This window comes from Rhinoderma darwinii, unplaced genomic scaffold (assembly GCF_050947455.1).
Source record: "Rhinoderma darwinii isolate aRhiDar2 unplaced genomic scaffold, aRhiDar2.hap1 Scaffold_108, whole genome shotgun sequence".
Classification (NCBI taxonomy): Eukaryota; Metazoa; Chordata; class Amphibia; order Anura; family Rhinodermatidae; genus Rhinoderma; species Rhinoderma darwinii.
Genome location: NW_027461950.1, coordinates 361,039 through 381,084, shown reverse-complemented (window position 1 = coordinate 381,084; position 20,046 = coordinate 361,039). Strand labels below are relative to the sequence as shown.

Sequence of the window (20,046 nt, the reverse complement as noted above, 5' to 3'; positions counted from 1 at the left end):
CATGCGTTACTATACTGACTGTAAAGTGCCGCATGTGTTACTATACTGACTGTAAAGTGCCGCATGTGTTACTATACTGACTGTAAAGTGCCGCATGTGTTACTATACTGACTGTAAAGTGCAGCATGTGTTACTATACTGACTGTAAAGTGCCGCATGTGTTACTATACTGACTGTAAAGTGCCGCATGTGTTACTATACTGACTGTAAAGTGCCGCATGTGTTACTATACTGACTGTAAAGTGCCGCAAGTGTTACTATACTGACTGTAAAGTGCAGCGTGCGTTACTATACTGACTGTAAAGTGCCGCATGTGTTACTATACTGACTGTAAAGTGCAGCGTGCGTTACTATACTGACTGTAAAGTGCCGCATGTGTTACTATACTGACTGTAAAGTGCCGCATGTGTTACTATACTGACTGTAAAGTGCCGCATGTATTACTATACTGACTGTAAAGTGCCGCATGTGTTACTATACTGACTGTAAAGTGCCGCATGTGTTACTATACTGACTGTAAAGTGCTGCATGTGTTACTATACTGACTGTAAAGTGCCGCATGTGTTACTATACTGACTGTAAAGAGCAGCATGTGTTACTATACTGACTGTAAAGTGCTGCATGTATTACTATACTGACTGTAAAGTGCCGCATGTGTTACTATACTGACTGTAAAGTGCCGCATGTGTTACTATACTGACTGTAAAGTGCCGCATGTGTTACTATACTGACTGTAAAGTGCCGCATGTGTTACTATACTGACTGTAAAGAGCAGCATGTGTTACAATACTGACTGTAAAGTGCCGCATGTGTTACTATACTTACTGTAAAGTGCCGCATGTGTTACTATACTGACTGTAAAGTGCCGCATGCGTTACTATACTGACTGTAAAGTGCAGCGTGCGTTACTATACTGACTGTAAAGTGCCGCATGTGTTACTATACTGACTGTAAAGTGCCGCATGTGTTACTATACTGACTGTAAAGTGCCGCATGTGTTACTATACTGACTGTAAAGTGCCGCATGTGTTACTATACTGACTGTAAAGTGCCGCATGTGTTAGGCTGGGTTCACACGTGGCGGAATTTCACTTAAATTCCGCTGCGGACACTCCGCAGCGTTAATCCGCAGCGGAGCCGTTTGTCCATTGACTTACACTTTAATTTAGCAGTGTTCGTTTAGACGAGGCGTAAAATTCCGCTGCGGAGCATAGGCTGCGGAGCGGAATTTGGTGTCCGCAGCATGCTCTGTCTGTTGCGGAGCAGTGGCGGACTCATGGCGGAATTTCTCCATTGACTTCAATGGAGATTCTAAGTTCCGCAATGAAGTCCGCAGCTGTCATGCACATGTTATGTGTGCTGCGTATCCGTCTTGCTTTTTTAACTTGACATTTCTTCATTCTGGCTGGACCTATGTATTTCTAGGTCTACAGCCAGACTGAGGAAGTCAATGGGGCTCCCGTAATGACGGGAGCGTTGCTAGGAGACGTCTGTAAATAGTCACTGTCCAGGGTGCTGAAAGAGTTAAGCGATCGGCAGTAACTGTTTCTGCACCCGGGACAGTGACTACCGATCCCAATATACATGTATCTGTAAAAAAAAATGAAGTTCATACTTACCGAGAACTCCCTGCTTCTGTCTCCAGTCCGGCCTCCCAGGATGACGTTTCAGTCTAAGTGACGGCTGCAGCCAATCACAGGCTAATAACAGGCTGCAGCGGTCACATGGACTGCCGCGTCATCCAGGGAGATCGGGCTGGATGCCGAAGGAGGGACGCGTCACCAAGACAACGGCCGGTAAGTATGAATTTCTTTGACTTTCACAAGGGAAAGTGCTGTCCCTTCTCTCTATCCTGCACTGATAGGGAGAAGGGAAGTACTTTTACCGCAGTCCGCAGCAGCTAGTCCGCATCAATTTACTGCACATTTTGTGCAGATCCGCAGCAGAATCTGCAACGCAGATTCTGTGCGGCATTGATGCGGACAGTTGCGGAGGAAATCCGCCACGTGTGGTCATGCCCTTACTATACTGACTGTAAAGTGCCGCATGTGTTACTATACTGACTGTAAAGAGCAGCATGTGTTACTATACTGACTGTAAAGTGCCGCATGTATTACTATACTGACTGTAAAGTGCCGCATGTGTTACTATACTGACTGTAAAGTGCCGCATGTGTTACTATACTGACTGTAAAGTGCCGCATGTGTTACTATACTGACTGTAAAGAGCAGCATGTGTTACTATACTGACTGTAAAGAGCAGCATGTGTTACTATACTGACTGTAAAGAGCAGCATGTGTTACAATATTGACTGTAAAGTGCCGCATGTATTACTATACTGACTGTAAAGTGCCGCATGTGTTACTATACTGACTGTAAAGTGCCGCATGTGTCACTATACTGACTGTAAAGTGCCGCATGTGTTACTATACTGACTGTAAAGTGCCGCATGTGTTACTATACTGACTGTAAAGTGCAGCATGCGTTACTATACTGACTGTAAAGTGCAGCATGCATTACTATACTGACTGTAAAGTGCCGCATGCGTTACTATACTGACTGTAAAGTGCCGCATGTGATACTATACTGACTGTAAAGTGCCGCATGTGTTACTATACTGACTGTAAAGTGCAGCATGTGTTACTATACTGACTGTAAAGTGCCGCATGTGTTACTATACTGACTGTAAAGTGCCGCATGTGTTACTATACTGACTGTAAAGTGCCGCATGTGTTACTATACTGACTGTAAAGTGCAGCGTGCGTTACTATACTGACTGTAAAGTGCCGCATGCGTTACTATACTGACTGTAAAGTGCCGCATGTGTTACTATACTGACTGTAAAGTGCCGCATGTGTTACTATACTGACTGTAAAGTGCCGCATGTGTTACTATACTGACTGTAAAGTGCCGCATGTGTTACTATACTGACTGTAAAGTGCCGCATGTGTTACTATACTGACTGTAAAGTGCCGCATGTATTACTATACTGACTGTAAAGTGCCGCATGTGTTACTATACTGACTGTAAAGTGCCGCATGTGTTACTATACTGACTGTAAAGTGCCGCATGTGTTACTATACTGACTGTAAAGTGCCGCATGTGTTACTATACTGACTGTAAAGAGCCGCATGTGTTACTATACTGACTGTAAAGTGCCGCATGTATTACTATACTGACTGTAAAGTGCCGCATGTGTTACTATACTGACTGTAAAGTGCCGCATGTGTTACTATACTGACTGTAAAGTGCCGCATGTGTTACTATACTGACTGTAAAGTGCAGCATGTGTTACTATACTGACTGTAAAGTGCCGCATGTGTTACTATACTGACTGTAAAGTGCAGCATGTGTTACTATACTGACTGTAAAGTGCCGCATGTGTTACTATACTGACTGTAAAGTGCCGCATGCGTTACTATACTGACTGTAAAGTGCCGCATGTGATACTATACTGACTGTAAAGTGCCGCATGTGTTACTATACTGACTGTAAAGTGCAGCATGTGTTACTATACTGACTGTAAAGTGCCGCATGTGTTACTATACTGACTGTAAAGTGCCGCATGTGTTACTATACTGACTGTAAAGTGCCGCATGTGTTACTATACTGACTGTAAAGTGCAGCGTGCGTTACTATACTGACTGTAAAGTGCCGCATGCGTTACTATACTGACTGTAAAGTGCCGCATGTGTTACTATACTGACTGTAAAGTGCCGCATGTGTTACTATACTGACTGTAAAGTGCCGCATGTGTTACTATACTGACTGTAAAGTGCCGCATGTGTTACTATACTGACTGTAAAGTGCCGCATGTGTTACTATACTGACTGTAAAGTGCCGCATGTATTACTATACTGACTGTAAAGTGCCGCATGTGTTACTATACTGACTGTAAAGTGCCGCATGTGTTACTATACTGACTGTAAAGTGCCGCATGTGTTACTATACTGACTGTAAAGTGCCGCATGTGTTACTATACTGACTGTAAAGAGCCGCATGTGTTACTATACTGACTGTAAAGTGCCGCATGTATTACTATACTGACTGTAAAGTGCCGCATGTGTTACTATACTGACTGTAAAGTGCCGCATGTGTTACTATACTGACTGTAAAGTGCCGCATGTGTTACTATACTGACTGTAAAGTGCCGCATGTGTTACTATACTGACTGTAAAGAGCAGCATGTGTTACAATACTGACTGTAAAGTGCCGCATGTATTACTATACTTACTGTAAAGTGCCGCATGTGTTACTATACTGACTGTAAAGTGCCGCATGCGTTACTATACTGACTGTAAAGTGCAGCGTGCGTTACTATACTGACTGTAAAGTGCCGCATGTGTTACTATACTGACTGTAAAGTGTCGCATGTGTTACTATACTGACTGTAAAGTGCCGCATGTGTTACTATACTGACTGTAAAGTGCCGCATGTGTTACTATACTGACTGTAAAGAGCAGCATGTGTTACTATACTGACTGTAAAGTGCCGCATGTATTACTATACTGACTGTAAAGTGCCGCATGTGTTACTATACTGACTGTAAAGTGCCGCATGTGTTACTATAATGACTGTAAAATGCTGCATGTGTTACTATACTGACTGTAAAGAGCAGCATGTGTTACTATACTGACTGTAAAGTGCTGCATGTATTACTATACTGACTGTAAAGTGCCGCATGTGTTACTATACTGACTGTAAAGTGCTGCATGTGTTACTATACTGACTGTAAAGTGCCGCATGTGTTACTATACTGACTGTAAAGTGCCGCATGTGTTACTATACTGACTGTAAAGAGCAGCATGTGTTACAATACTGACTGTAAAGTGCCGCATGTATTACTATACTTACTGTAAAGTGCCGCATGTGTTACTATACTGACTGTAAAGTGCCGCATGTGTTACTATACTGACTGTAAAGTGCCGCATGTGTTACTATACTGACTGTAAAGTGCCGCATGTGTTACTATACTGACTGTAAAGTGCCGCATGTGTTACTATACTGACTGTAAAGAGCAGCATGTGTTACTATACTGACTGTAAAGTGCCGCATGTATTACTATACTGACTGTAAAGTGCCGCATGTGTTACTATACTGACTGTAAAGTGCCGCATGTGTTACTATACTGACTGTAAAGAGCAGCATGTGTTACAATACTGACTGTAAAGTGCCGCATGTATTACTATACTTACTGTAAAGTGCCGCATGTGTTACTATACTGACTGTAAAGTGCCGCATGCGTTACTATACTGACTGCAAAGTGCAGCGTGCGTTACTATACTGACTGTAAAGTGCCGCATGTGTTACTATACTGACTGTAAAGTGCCGCATGTGTTACTATACTGACTGTAAAGTGCCGCATGTGTTACTATACTGACTGTAAAGTTCCGCATGTGTTACTATACTGACTGTAAAGAGCAGCATGTGTTACTATACTGACTGTAAAGAGCCATTAAAGGAGCCCTGACACAAGTTTGAACACTGACATTGTTCTTTCATTTTTGTGTTTGAATTTTGGATACACGTTGCCCTGGTCATTTTACTAGTATTTATAGCTGGGGCAATATAGGGATATTTACTACACAATTGCCTGTAGCATTATGAGACCTTGCAGTTTATAACAATGATGTTCAATAAGGGCCTGTTCACATCACCGTTCGATTCCGTTCCGTTCCGTAGTCGACTCCGCTATTGATTCCGTCGGAAAACCGGAAACCAGCCGGAATGGTGACGAACGGAAGCCATTAGCGATGTTTCCATCAACATTGAGATCAATGGTGACTGAAACGGAAGCTGTGCTGTCACTTTCACTTTCCGTTGCGGGGTTCACCCGACAGAACCTCGGAACAGAAGCGAACGGTGATGTGAACAGGCCCTAATGTATTTTTTTGTTCACACAGCTTTAATTTTTTTGTTTCGTTTTACAAGTTGTTTCTTACTTACAATTTTTTTTTTTTTTGTGTGGAGGGGGGTGGGGGGGGGCGCCATTTCCATTTTCGCCTCAGGCAGCAGAAAAGCTAGAATCGGCCCTGGCCCCAGAGGTATCAAAGCAATGGAAAACCACCAGAAGTGACCCCATTTTGGAAACTACACCTCTCAAGGAATTCATTTATGGTTGTTTTTACCATTTAGACTGCACAGTTTTTTCACAGCACCTATTTGAATTGGGCTGTGAAATAAAAAAAATGACATTTTTTCCAATAACATTTTTTATCATAATTTCTTATTTTCACAGGGAACAAAATACACCATTTTGTTGCCCAATTTCTACTAAGTGCAGCAATACCCCATTTGTGGAGATAAACTGCCGTTTGAGCCCATGGGAGGCCTCAGAAGGGAAGGAGCGCTGTGTGTTCTTTGGAGTCCAGATTTTGCTGGTTTGGTTTTTGGGTGCCATGTCGCATTTGCAGAGCCCCAGAGGTATCAAAGCAATGGAAACCCACCAGAAGTGACCCCATTTTGGAAACTACACCCCTCAAGGAATTAAATGATGGGTTATGTGACCATTTAGACCCCCATAGTTTCTTCACAGAACTTATTTGAATTGGGCTGGGAATTTAAAAAAATATAATTTTTTCCAATAATATGTTTTTTTTAGCTCAAAATATATTATTTTCACAAGAAATAAAATACCCAATTTTGTTGCCCAATTTGTCCTGAGTGCGGCAATGCCCAATTTGTGGTGATAAACTGACATTTGGGCTCATGGGAGGGCTCAGAAGGAAAGGACCACCATTTGGTCTACTGGGGATTTTCTGGTGCAAAGTCATGTATGCAGAAGCCCCTGAGGTACCAGTACAGTTGAAACCTCTGAGAAGTGACCCAATTTTAAAAACTACACCCTTAAGGCATTCATCTAGAGGTGTAGTGAGCATTTTTACCGGGACATACACCCCATAAACTGTAATGTGGGTTCTCACGGATATGGCAATACCCTCAATGTGGCTGTTATCAGCTGCCTGGGCACACGGCAGGGCTCAGAAGGGAAAGATAAGGGGTATAATCTGTGCGGAGTGCATCAGGGTAAGTAAAACTGGGGTAGATTAAAAATCAAGTGATGTATGATACATTTTGAAGCACTCTTTCATACGGAGCCTTAGTTTTTCGGGACACGTCACATTGATATATTGTGTCATCCCTTATCCCCCTCTTATAGCAGACTTTGTACCTCTTTTGACTTTTTCCTTTCTTGCCAGTTTGGGGAACTTCTCCTGGAAAGTGTTGCCCTGGTACGATGCGTGTGGCCTTGCTTCCAGAAGTACTGGGTGTCCCCCCTTCTTGGTCCCTAAAAATTAGTTTCTTGATAACCACCTCTTGAAATTCCAGGAAAGTTCCCGTCTGGCCTGTACATGGATGTAGCACGTACGCATTGTACAATGCCATCTGTATGATGTGCACGGCCAGCTTCTCATACCACACCGCATGGCGCAGTAGGGCTTCAGGACTTGATCTGACAAGTCCACCCCTCCCATGTACCTATTGTAGTCCAGGATGCAGTCTGGTTTGGGGGTCTCTGTACTGGTACCTCGTACAGGTACATGGGTACTGGTGTGGCATCTCTCTTGTCTTGTACTTGACACACAATCTGTTGCTGCTAGATTGTGCCCTGCTCTCACCCCTTCTGAGTGTTTGCCCTGCAGAGTCTTAGGGAGGCCTCTCAGATTTGTTCTAGCAGTGCCACATGCCGCCGGACTTCTGGAAGCGAGGCACTTGAAGAGTGGGACGCTGGTATAAAAATTATCCAGGTAGAGGTGGTAATCCTGGTCCAGCAGTGGGTGCACCAAATCCCACACAATTTTTGCATAACTCCCAGTAAGGGGGGGGGGGGCATTCTGGGGGCTGAATACTGGTGCCCTTCCCTTCATGTATCCTAAATCTGTAGGTATACCCTGATGCACTCACACAGCTTACACATCTTCACGCCATACCTTGCCCTCTTACCCGGCAGGTACTCGAGGAATTGAAGCCTCCCTTTAAAATGTACCAAGGACTCATCAATAGAAATACACTTCTCGGGGGTGTATGCTTGGGAAAACCGGGCACTGAAACGGTCTAATAGGGGTCTCCGTTTATACAAACGGTCAAAACTGGGGTCATCTTGGAGTAGCCAATGCTCATTAGGATTTATTTTTTTTTAGGTTCCAGTTCAGTTCTGATGTTGCTTTGAGGGGCCTATATATTAGACACCCCATTTTAGAAACTAGACCCCTCAAAGTATTCACAACAGCATTTAGAAAGTTTATGAACACTTTAGGTGTTTCACAGGAATTTAGAGCAAAGTAGAGGTGAAATTGACATATTTATTTTTGTCAGAAAATCATTTTGATACCTTTTTTTTCTATAACACAAAAGGTTTTACCAGAGAAACCTCAATATTTATTGCCCAGATTCTGCAGTTTTGAGAAATATCCCACATGTGGCCCTCGGGTGGTAATGGACTGAAGCACCGGCCTCCGAAGCAATAAAATAGTGGATTTTGAGGCCTCTTTTTTATTAGGCACCATGTCCGGTTTGAAGAGGTCTTTTGGTGCCAAAACAGCGGAATCCCCCAAAAATGACCCCATTTTGGATACTAGACCCCTTCAGGAATCCATTGTAGTTTTCTTGGGGTGCATGTGGCTTTTTGATCAGTTTTTAATCTATTTTTAAGTGGCGTGGTGACTAAAAAACAGCAATTCTACTATTGTTTTTTTATTCTATTTTTTTTACAGCGTTCACCGTGCGCTATAAATGACATATTCACTTTATTCTGCGGGGCGATACGATTACGGCGATGCCAGATGTTTATAGTTTTTTTTTATGTCTTATGGCGTTTGCACAATAAAATACGTTTTGTAAAAAATCATTCACTTTTTGTGTTACCTTATTCTAAGAGCCATAACTTTTATATTTTTCCATCAATAAAGCCGTGCGAGGACTTATTTTTTGCGTAACGAACTGTAGTTTCCATCAGTACCATTTTTCGGTACATGCGACTTTTTGATCTCTTTTTATTCCATTTTTTGGGAGGTGAAGTGACCAAACAATTGTGATTCTGGTACGGTTTATTATTATTTTCTTTTCAGCGTTCACCACGCGGGATAAATAATGAAATCATTTTGTAGTTCAGGCCGTTACGGACGCGGCGATACCAATTATGTATAGTTTATTTGTTTATTTATCTATTTTTATTAATAATAAAGGACTGATAAGGTAAAAAGGGGGATTTTTACTTTTATTACTTTTGCATCTTTTATTTTCTTATTTTTACACATCTTTTTTGTACTTTTTTTTAACTTTATTACTTTGTCCCACTAGGGGACATGAGGGCAGGAGGCCCTGATCGCTATTCTAATACACTGCACTACATGCGTAGTGCAGTGTATTAGAGCTGTCATCTACTCACTGACAGCAAGCATAGTGGGTCCTGACTTTGTCGATGGCATAGCCGGACGCCATTGTTTGGTGTCCGGTTGCCATAGTCACCATCGCCGGCCCCTATCGTGTAGCAGGCCGGCGATTGTAGCTTAACCCCTAAAAAGCCGCGATCCCTATTGAACGCGGCTTTTAAGGGGTTAATCAGCGGGGACACAGCGATCGGTCGCCGCTGTAGGAGCTGCGGCAGCTGCTGTACGACACAGCAGCTGTCACAGCTCTTGTATGTGTCGGGAGGATGGCCGAAATGGCCGTTACTCCCGAGACGTACTATTAGGTCATGGAGCGCGAACGATACAGCTACCATGACCTAATAGTACGTCCAGGAGCGGGAAGGGGTTAAGGACATTCACAGTGCAACGAAATACCACATTGCCCTCATAATAAATGACAGCCACAGTGTCTCCATACCAGTGCCAACCACAGTGCTCCCACAGCAGTGCCAAGTACAGTGTTCCCATAACAGTGCCAACCACAGTGCTCCCATAACACTGCCATCCAGTGCTCCCATAAAAGTGCCAACGAGTGCTCCCATAACTGCCGCTTTCCACGATTGCATTGCGGGGGGGCGTGATGAGCTGTTAGAGGGGGTCGCCCCCTCTTTCTAACGATTTAAATGCTGTGGTCGCTATTGACCGCGGCATTTAACGAGTTAAACAAGCGGGATCGTGCACGAGTGTCATATACATATACACCGGCATCGTATGGAGCGGGTTCACTCCGTGAGCCTGTTCCATACTTCCCCTTCCCGACTTTGGCGTATGGATACGTCAAATGTCGGGAAGGGGTTAAACTTCATGTTGGTTCCTGATTTATTCGTCCTTGTCTACCAAGGTGCCTTCCTGCCGGGACGTATGAGATTCCCATCTTGACAGGGAAGGGTTAAAGAAGTTGTCCAGGATTAGAAAAACATGGCTGCTTTCTTCCAAAAACAGCGCCACACTTGTCCATGGGTCGTGCCTGGTATTGCAGCTCAGCTTCATTGTAGTAAAAGAGGCAGGGCTGCAATAACACACACAACCTGTGGGCAGGTATGGCAGGTATGACTCAAAAAGTGATCGCAGCATATTCCATGTTAAAGGAATACCCTTATTTTGGAAAACGAGGCGTAAAAAAACGCCCCGTTGGAACAGAACGCCGTATTTCCCATTGAAATCAATGGGCAGATGTTTGCAGGCGTCGTTCCATTTTTTTCAGGCATTTTTCGATGCGTAAACGCCCCAAAATACGCCTGAAAACACTCCGTGTGATCATACCCTGATTGCAGAAGAGGCTGTTCCTTAAGGAGGCGCTGTCACCACATTATAAGTGGTCTATCTTGTACATGATGTGATCGCCCACTTGGTCATATAGTAAAACACGCCCAGTTGTCCATTGAGAGACTCATTAGCATAAAGCTAATATAGGTCATAACTCCGCCAAAAATGATCGTTTTTCTAAATAAAAAAACACTGCTGTGATCCACATTACAGCGCCGATCACATCACGTACAATATAGGCCACTTATAACGTGGTGACAGAGCCTCTTTAAGCTCTTTATTTCTGCCTTTCTTCTTGGAGGTTCTCAATTCTCACAAATTAAGGGGTTGTCCAGGTTTTGAGGAAATAAAACAGAGACTGGCGGGAGACCACACGGTCATTGGCGCTGGAGCAGCGGGGAATTTCCAGGGGACTATGGGCTTTTTTTTATTTTACCATACACGCAGCTGTCCAATTTTTTGGGGTGCATATAAATGTCAGTCATGAGGTGTCGTAAAGAAGAGAAACGTGTCACAAGTCATTTATTATGTACAATGTTCCTCATGAGACTGCATGTACTAATGTTATCCCCATATTAAGTGTCGCTGATGCATCATTACCCCATTTAATAAACCAATAAAGCAACGAAACCTGTTTCTTGGAGAATGTGGGAATGGCCACAGCTTTATTTAACACAACCAAACATTTTTGTATCACATGGCCCTGAAGTAACCACTTAATTTATTCACATCTCCTGTGATGCCGCCCACTGTGAAGCGGCGCGCATGTAGGTTCTTCTCCGGATTTTACTCTTCAGAGCCTATCTCCGCCAAGGAGGATACCGCGAACACCTACGCGGTACTCCGACCACCCCCACCACACAATGCCAAACCAGCCTCCACTCCATCTTGCAGACCCGACAGCATGATGTCGATCCCAATGTCATTTAAATGAACGCCGTCAGATAACAATAAGTCCCCATTGTCACCTTCCAACATCAAATGACGAATTGCTACCCCCCCAATGGAACGAACAAACCTGGAAATACGAACATTCAACACCCGTCTTGACCGCTCGATGGCCACAGCACTTCTAGCTCCTCGCCAATGAGTTCGTGCAATCACCTCAGACCAGACAATCACACAATCAGAAAAAAGCTGTTTGAAATGACCTAAATCAGCCTTGATAAGGGACAACAACTCCGACAATTTCACATTTCCCAAATCATTTCCCCCAACATGTATAACGAGCACAATTGGACCACGGCATTCCCGACTAACTTCAACTATTAACGGCAACAGCTGAACCCACCTCAGCCCTCTGATATCTTTCCAGTGCACCTCGGCCGATGACACCCCAAGACTGAGGCCTAAAGGCCGATATTCAGCCCGACGAGCTGCCCAGAAAATAAAAGAATGGCCAACTATCCATACTTCCGGCCGATGTTCTGAAATGGCAAGGAAAATCAAAACAACACCAGATCCGGACGCACATAGGACCTATAACAAGTTGAACTCCACCTACCCAGACGTTTAATATCTTCCTCCTCCATACCTAAAGCATTAGCCTCCGTGGCTGCCCCTATTCTAAACGAATGAGTCCCAAACTCAGCAGGATCAACGCCCAAATGCTCCAAACAAGACTTAAGAACGGCTCCAAATTGAAATCGAGTAAGCGGCAAAGAATTAGAATGTACCAAGAAAGGAACCCCATCAGCTCGAAAAGACAAAAACTCACGCACCAAACGAACTGGACAGAATTCACCACCCAATGAATTCACACACAACCAAACACCAACGCCCATCTGATCATTCTTGGACCGTCTCACACATACCCGGACCACTTTTTCCTCCAATAAAACATCCGCAAACAGAAGACCCCCAAACCGCTTTGCGCTCGGTGACACCAATTCGCTCACCCGCAATGCTGCGAAAAAGGCCAAAGAAAAAGCAGTACGCAGCAAAACAGACTCATAAGGATCAAAGCAAACAGCCGGAACAACCATCAACATCCTTAGTAATAAAGCATATGTAATAGGCCTCCTAGCATCCTTCACAATATGCTCCTTCTTCCACCCCTTCAATGCCTGTCTAATAACAAACATTTTCGTCACATCAGTACAACCCCACAACTTCAACATAAACGCAATACCAGTCAAACCTTTTGAAACCGTGTACACCGAAGAACCATTAGTACGCATCCGAGACAAATACTCCAACGTAACCTCATAATGCCGCTCATCATTTGTAGGAAAAACCCCGCCAGATAATTCCAACCACTCCGCCCAAAACTTATTATGGCTCCGCCATGTACCTGGTACCACAGAACCTTGAACTAGCCGGGCAAGTTCCCCTCGACCAGGGCCCATAAGTGATTCGGGCAACGCTCCCCTTCCAGCCGTGCTCCCGGGTGAAGCTCCCGAAAGACCCCCATCTGCAAACGAGATAAGGCATCTGCGATTTTATTCTCAACACCCGGCACATGTGTAGCCCGAAACCAAATGTTACATTGCATGCAACGTAGAACTAGATGCCTAAGTAACGCCAAAACCGGCAATGATCCAGAAGACAAATTGTTAACAGCCTGCACCACTGCCATATTGTCCGTCCAAAAACGTATGCGACTATTCAACATCTTTGAACCCCACAACTCCACTGCAACCACAATGGGAAAGAGTTCCAAAAGTGTCAAATTCAATGTCAGACCCATACTACTCCAGCCCACAGGCCAACATGCAAAACACCACTCCGCTCCAAAAACCGCACCGCAACCGACACTGCCAGCAGCATCTGTAAACAGCTGTAACTCAAAACTGGAAACCTCCTCCGACTGACAAATCGCCCTACCATTAAAAGATCGCAAAAAAGTCTGCCACACGCGCAAATCATCTTTCATTTGCCTAGTGACACGAATGAAATGATTTGAGCGCGAAATACCCCTAGTCGCCAATGATAGGCGTCTAGAGAAAACGCGACCCATGGGAACGATCCTGCAAGCAAAAACCAGCAACCCTAACAGTGACTGAAGATGCTTCAGGGTAACCTTTTTTGATAAAACAAATTCGTCAATGGTACAAAGCAGACGCGCAAGCTTGTCGTCAGGTAATTTGAAAACCATCTCTTGCGTATCAATTTCAATACCCAGAAACGACAAAATCGTAGCCGGACCAACCGTCTTCTCTTCTGCTATCGGGACACCAAATTCGGACATTAAAACTCGAAAGGTTTTCAGCAAATAACCACATATTCCTGAATCACTTGGACCTACAAATAAAAAGTCGTCTAGATAATGAATGGCTGAAGAAATACCTGTCTTGAAATGAACCGTCCATTCCAGAAAGGAACCAAAAACTTCAAAATAGTAACATGAGATGGCACAACCCATAGGCAAACACATGTCTACAAAAAACTGCTCATCTAACCGACATCCCAACAAATGGAAACAGGCAGGATCCACAGGCAACAAACGAAAAGCTGACTCTATGTCCGATTTAGCAAGCAAGGCACCTACGCCTGCCTCCCGTACCAACCGCACAGCCACATCAAAAGATGTGTAAGACACTGCAGCCTCATCTCTGGAAATCCCATCGTTGACCGAATCCCCACGAGGGAAGGAAAGGTGATGAATCAACCTAAACTTCCCCGGTTCCTTTTTGGGGACCAAGCCAAGAGGAGAAACCCGTAAATTCGTATAAGGTGGCTCCCCAAAGGGGCCCGCCATCCTGCCTAAAGACACCTCATTCAGCACTTTTTCCCGTGCCAAACACATGTTTTCTTTCACCGATTTTAAATTATCTGACAACATCAAAACCGAAGAAAAAACATGCGGAATGAAAAAACCTTCACTGAAGCCCCGACCTAACAAGTCTGCTTCCTGTCTCTTGGGATACCTGGAGAGCCACGGTTCCATCGCGAGACCGCTCACCGGAGTTCTCCGCTGCACCGGCAGGACCCACCTTGGAAGGTTGTTTTGCCCGTCGGAAACAGCGAAGCGCGGAATGGGCACCCCTGCAGATGGAGCACTCATGACGAAACTTGCAGGAAGAATAGAACCTGCAATGTCCCTCATTGTAGAGCCAACATGCTCCTGTTGGGCGCTGCGCCGCAATCCCGGGTGCTGAACCCGAAACTGCGACTCCTGCCTGAAAGGGCCGAGCCTGCTTTTGAGCCAAAATTAGTTGTAACCACACATCCGTCGCCTTCGACGCCCAACCAATGTCAGGCGTCATCGCCAACCGACGGCGAAATTCCTCGTCATATCTCCACCAAGCTGCACCTCCGTGCAATTTGTGGGAACTGAATATAGTGTCTACATACACAAACAGCTCGGCCCCTTTTTCCGGAAAACGTTGACAGATGACATGAGCCAAGGTAGAAAAACCCTGGAGCCAATTGCCAAAAGTTTTCGCGACTTTCACCTTTTTCTCCGAACCTCTTTCGAAAACACGCTCCTTATCTATCGTCACATGATCGACCGACACCAATGACCAAACATCCACAAAGTCATGTGCCCATATCTTGTCCTTGATCTCCGCAGACAGGTGAGTACCTAAAGGAGCAACACCACAAAACAGCGAATCACGGAATGCCAAGCCAGACATACTGGCCGCCCGCTCAGGCGGAGGCTGAGCCCCCCCTGGCAAAACCAACGGAACCGAAGCTCCGCCTTTTGTACCCAAACCATCCAACAAGCTTTTTAATGCCGAAACTAAATCAATAGCAGATAAATCACCCTTAGGTAGCCATGTGTTCCCACATGGAGACTCACCGGAGAAGGGCGTCCTCGTCACTTCCGAGGGTGCATCAACTCTCCCAGATACCGGAACCACAGACAGATCCCCACCAGGTGGACAGGCTGAGGCGACTTCTGGAACTGGAACCAGCGAAGACGAATGACGATCCCTGTGCTCCCGCCGATGACTCCTCGTGTATCTCCTTCCCGTGCGGCTGGGTGTACTAGCTCCCGACGACGACTGGGACGGCGAAGAAGATGCTGTACTGGAAGACACACTCCTACTCCGGGAACGGCGACGTCTCTCAACCTGATGGCGTGGACGCCCGTGACCACCACGACGATGTCCTCTTCCATGCCGTCTCCTTCGCCGTCTGCGTCTCGCCGACACCGCACCTGGAAGAGAAAACTCCGAAAGAGAAACTGGCAAATCACGTTGCTCCGCAGACTGCCTGCACGGCAACAGATCACTGCTACCGCACGACAATCCACCCAGCGCACTCCTCTCATTCACAGTGCCTGGTAAAAACAGGCCACTCACCAGCTCTCTCCCCAGCTCTGTGTCATTTTCAGAACCACCAGCAGGTGGCAGCAAATGCACACCTAACCTGCTGGTGCCTGAGGCCTGCGTCTCTGCTCTCCTGAGACCGCCCCCTCCAGCTCCCCTCTCAACCACGGCCTGCTGTGAGAGGGAAAAAGCTGTCGGGCCGGGAAGAAGAACCAGCGGTGCACTAATCACGGCCCCGGCTTCTGCGGCTGCTTGTGGCCTTGCACTGCCTGCAGCCCGGATGGGGAGAACTGCAGAAGCTCCCCCAGCCAGGGTGGCACGACGTCGGGACCGGGTGAAGGGGAGAGCAGGCGATGGCGCCTCCGTCCCGCTCCTGACGAGCGAACGGTGCCGGCCCGCCTCTGGGTGGCTGAAGGTGGACTGGGGCTCAAACGGGGAGGAGGCCGAGAAACCCGGCGCGGCCTACCTCTAACTGCCGACGCCGACGGGACTCCACCGCTGCTGACACCGACGACCGCCGCAGGTAACACCTCTTGCCTGCGATCCCCTGCCAGGAACACCTCCAGCCAGCTTGTACCCTCCGTGGCAACCCGCTGTGCCACCTGCCTCATCAGCTCATCCGCCATCTGTACTCCGGAAAATGCCCTGGACCGCAGAGGAAGATCTCTCACAGGACCAGACGTCTGACGTTTGCAGCTCCAGCAGGTAAGATAGTGAACTGCCCTTGACCTCAACTATTTATCTGCTCATAACCCCTCCTCTATCCCCTTGTCCAACCAATCCCTGCTCCTGATTTTTTCCCGCACTTTTTCCCCCCTTCCATCCCCCTATCACATACAGTCCCAGGCACTTTCTCTATTTGATTTAGTGCCTCAACACTAATAATAAATCTCTTCCAATATCTCCGCTCACTGGTAATGGCAGTTGTAATATTTCCTATACGAGCTCCTGGGTGGCTCATGGCAGAGCTGCTCTGTTGTCATGGTTATTACCGGCTTCAGCTGCGGCCTAGTAGAGGACAGCGGGGGATCTCCAGAACGGCGCCATTCAGGTGACATATCGGGGGCAGGTAGAGCGCCATAACTCTGATCAGAAGCCGACATCTCAGTGTTAGAGGGTAAATCAGACGTCCGGTGACTATAACAAGAAGACGCCAGGACATGTCCACAGGGGAGATAATAAAAGCGCTGGATTATGGGGACACTCCTGCAGGAGAGCGGTTTTAGATCTGGATCTGAGTGAAGCTGCACAAGGACCTGCGATCCCTCCATTTCTGCAGACGCCGGAGCTTCAGGATCTCCCAGTGACGTCACTATTCAGCAGTTCCATGATTCTGGGGGTGACAATCACTCCATGGAAATGAGGACGAGGGGACGGCAGCAGCGTCCAGACCAGAGGACCGAGCAGCCCCTCCATCAAGTCCTCCCGTGTGACAGACCCTCCTGCTTCTGCATTAGGAGGCAGGAGACGTCAGTACAGCAAACGGCCGAGCCCTGAACAGAAAGACGTCACCCAGATACCGCAGCGGAGGATTCAGGAGCGCTGGGAAGTCTTCATCTGTGGCCGGAGGTTTCCTGTAAGACAGGTGAGAGCGGGGGTGGGGCTTCACACCTGTCCGCCCACTGGTTTACCCACAATTCTCCTTGTCTTTACGCCTCTCACCTGCACACTTATAGGGTCTATCTGCTTTATACACCCCCTGTCCATATACTCTATTACACCACATGGCCGTCATTACACAGAGCAGCCCCCCCTCCCCCGCAGCCACGCTGTATATATGTTGTGTATATAATGTTCATATGTCTACAGGTTGTGTGTTAATATAAACATAGAGTGTAATTCCTTTAATCCGGCATCCAATAATACAGACACTCTGATAATTCAGCACTTGTTTCTAGCACAGAACTGCAATATAAACCCACAAATCAAGGAGCACTGTGTGAGGGGATCCCCCAATTATTATACTGGAGCAGGATCATGTAATACCCAAGTCTCCACCAAAAGTAAACAATGGAGGTTGGGAGCCAAAGGGGCCCTAACCATTTGTCAGTACAGGGCCCAGATACTACTAATGGCCGCTCTGGGTCTGGTGTCTTAATTGAATTTGGGGTCTAGTCAGGGGTCTGAATATATTCAGGTGTCTGGTCTAGAGACAGTATTAATATCAGGTTCTGAATTAATTTAGGGTTCTGGTCTGGGGTCTGAATTTAATTTTTGGGTCTGACATCTGACAGATTTTTATCCAATGTAAGTAAAAAAAATGTACATTACTATTCAATGACAGCAAGAAGAGATATTAAAATCGTAAGGAAATAATACAGAAAGTATATTGAAAAATGTTATATCTTTCCTTTATACAAAAAATAATTTTTATTCGCAGAAACTGGAATAGCCCTTTAACCCTTTGAGGACCAGACTGATTTTCGTTTTTATGCTTTTTTTTTCCGCCCTGCCTTCCAAGAGTAATAACTTTTTTATTTTTTCGTTGACACGGCCATGTGTGGGTTTAATTTTTATGAGACAAGTTGTACTTTCTAATGGTGCTATTTAACCCCTTCCCGAATTTGTCGTAAGTATACGACATGGAAAGCCAGTGCTTCCCGCAAAATGTCGTATACTTACGCCAAATGTTTGGCACCGGCTCAGAAGCTGAGTCGGTGCCATCATCCCCGAATGTCAGCTGTATCTGACAGCTGACATCCTGCTGTAACGGCGGGACCGAAGTTAACTTCGATCCCCGACATTAACCCCTTAAATGCAGCCGTCAAAAGCGATGGCTACATTAAAGGTGTTTGCATCTCATCGACACCCCAGCAATGAAATCGCTGGGGTGTCGGTGGCTGCAATGGCAACCGGAGGCCTAATAGTGGCCTCCCGGTGTGCCTAGCACGGAAAACTTCCAGCCTCCGCCCGGAGGCGTGGCCTGAAAGGCTTCCGTAGCTGCCGGCAAGATGGCGCCGGCTCAGGAGATGAGCCGGAGCCATCAGCGGTGGATATCAGCTTTATGTTACAGCTGACATCCACATGTAACGGCAGGAACTGGAGCTAGCGCTGATCCCTGCCATTAACCCCTCAGATGCAGCGATCAGATCCGATCGCTGGATCTTTGTGGTTGCTAGCAGATTGGCAGCTGTGCCCTGCAATCGCACAACTGCCGACTGCTACTATGACACCAGGAGACCTAACAATGGCCTCCTGTTTGCCATTACGGAAGCCGATTAGGCCCCGCTCGGAGGCGAAGCCTAATCGGCTTGCTGTCAGTGAATGACTGACAGATCTAATACATTGCACTACGTAGGTAGTGCAATGTATTAGAAAAAAAAATCTGACAGTTCGACCTTCAAGTCCCCTATCGGGACTAAAGTAAAGTGTAAAAAAAGTTGTAAAAAATATAATAAAAGTTTTAAGTAATAAAATAAAACACAATCGCCCTTTTTCCCTTATCAAGTCCTTTATTATTGAAAAAAATAAGTAAAGCATACATATTTGGTTCTCACAACTTGGCGACAGAAAAAATACATTCTTTTTACAAAAGTAATTTTATTGTGCAAAAAGTTGTAAAACATAAAAAAGTGCCATAAATTAGGTATTGCCGGAATCGTACCGACCCGCAGAATAAAGTTAACATGTAATTTATAACGCATGGTGAACACTGTATAAAAAAAAACCCTAAAAAAACTATGGCAGAATTGCTGTTTCTTGGTCACCTTGCCTCTCAAAAAATAGGATAAAAGGTGATCAAAAAGTCGCATGTACCCCAAAATGGTACCAATAATAACTACAGCTTGTCCCTCAAAAAAACAACCCTCATACCGCTACGTCTATGAAAAAATAAAATTAGTTATGGCTCCAATAAGTCAGGAAATAAAAACATGCAGTTGTGCAGATCAGAGGGGAACATTTCATCTGTTTCAAGATACGATTTATCAGGGCCCTCAAATTAGGGACCCATGAAGGGGGGGCCCAAACATATCTGCTAGAAGCGAGGGTGCCCATATTATACCAGGACAACATTTCACAGCAAAATTCCACAAACTGCAAAGGTGCGGAGTGTGGACCAAAGGGGGATAAGAAAGGACGCCATATATGAGTGCGACACGGGCCTGTGCAGAAAGGATTGCTTCACTGCGTAACACACATCTATGGATCAT

General features: G+C 45.8%; 1 protein-coding gene across 1 annotated transcript in view; it reads left to right on the top strand.

Moving 5' to 3' along the window:
• LOC142699014 (uncharacterized) overlaps positions 1 to 17,475 on the top strand; it is a 38,386-nt gene extending 20,911 nt beyond the window's left edge. The window contains exons 3-4 of the mRNA XM_075847959.1: positions 15,616 to 15,909; positions 17,353 to 17,475. Of these exons, the coding sequence (XP_075704074.1) occupies positions 15,616 to 15,909; positions 17,353 to 17,475 (417 nt within the window). The remainder of the gene's footprint in view (positions 1 to 15,615; positions 15,910 to 17,352) is intronic.
• The last annotated feature ends 2,571 nt before the right edge of the window (positions 17,476 to 20,046 follow it).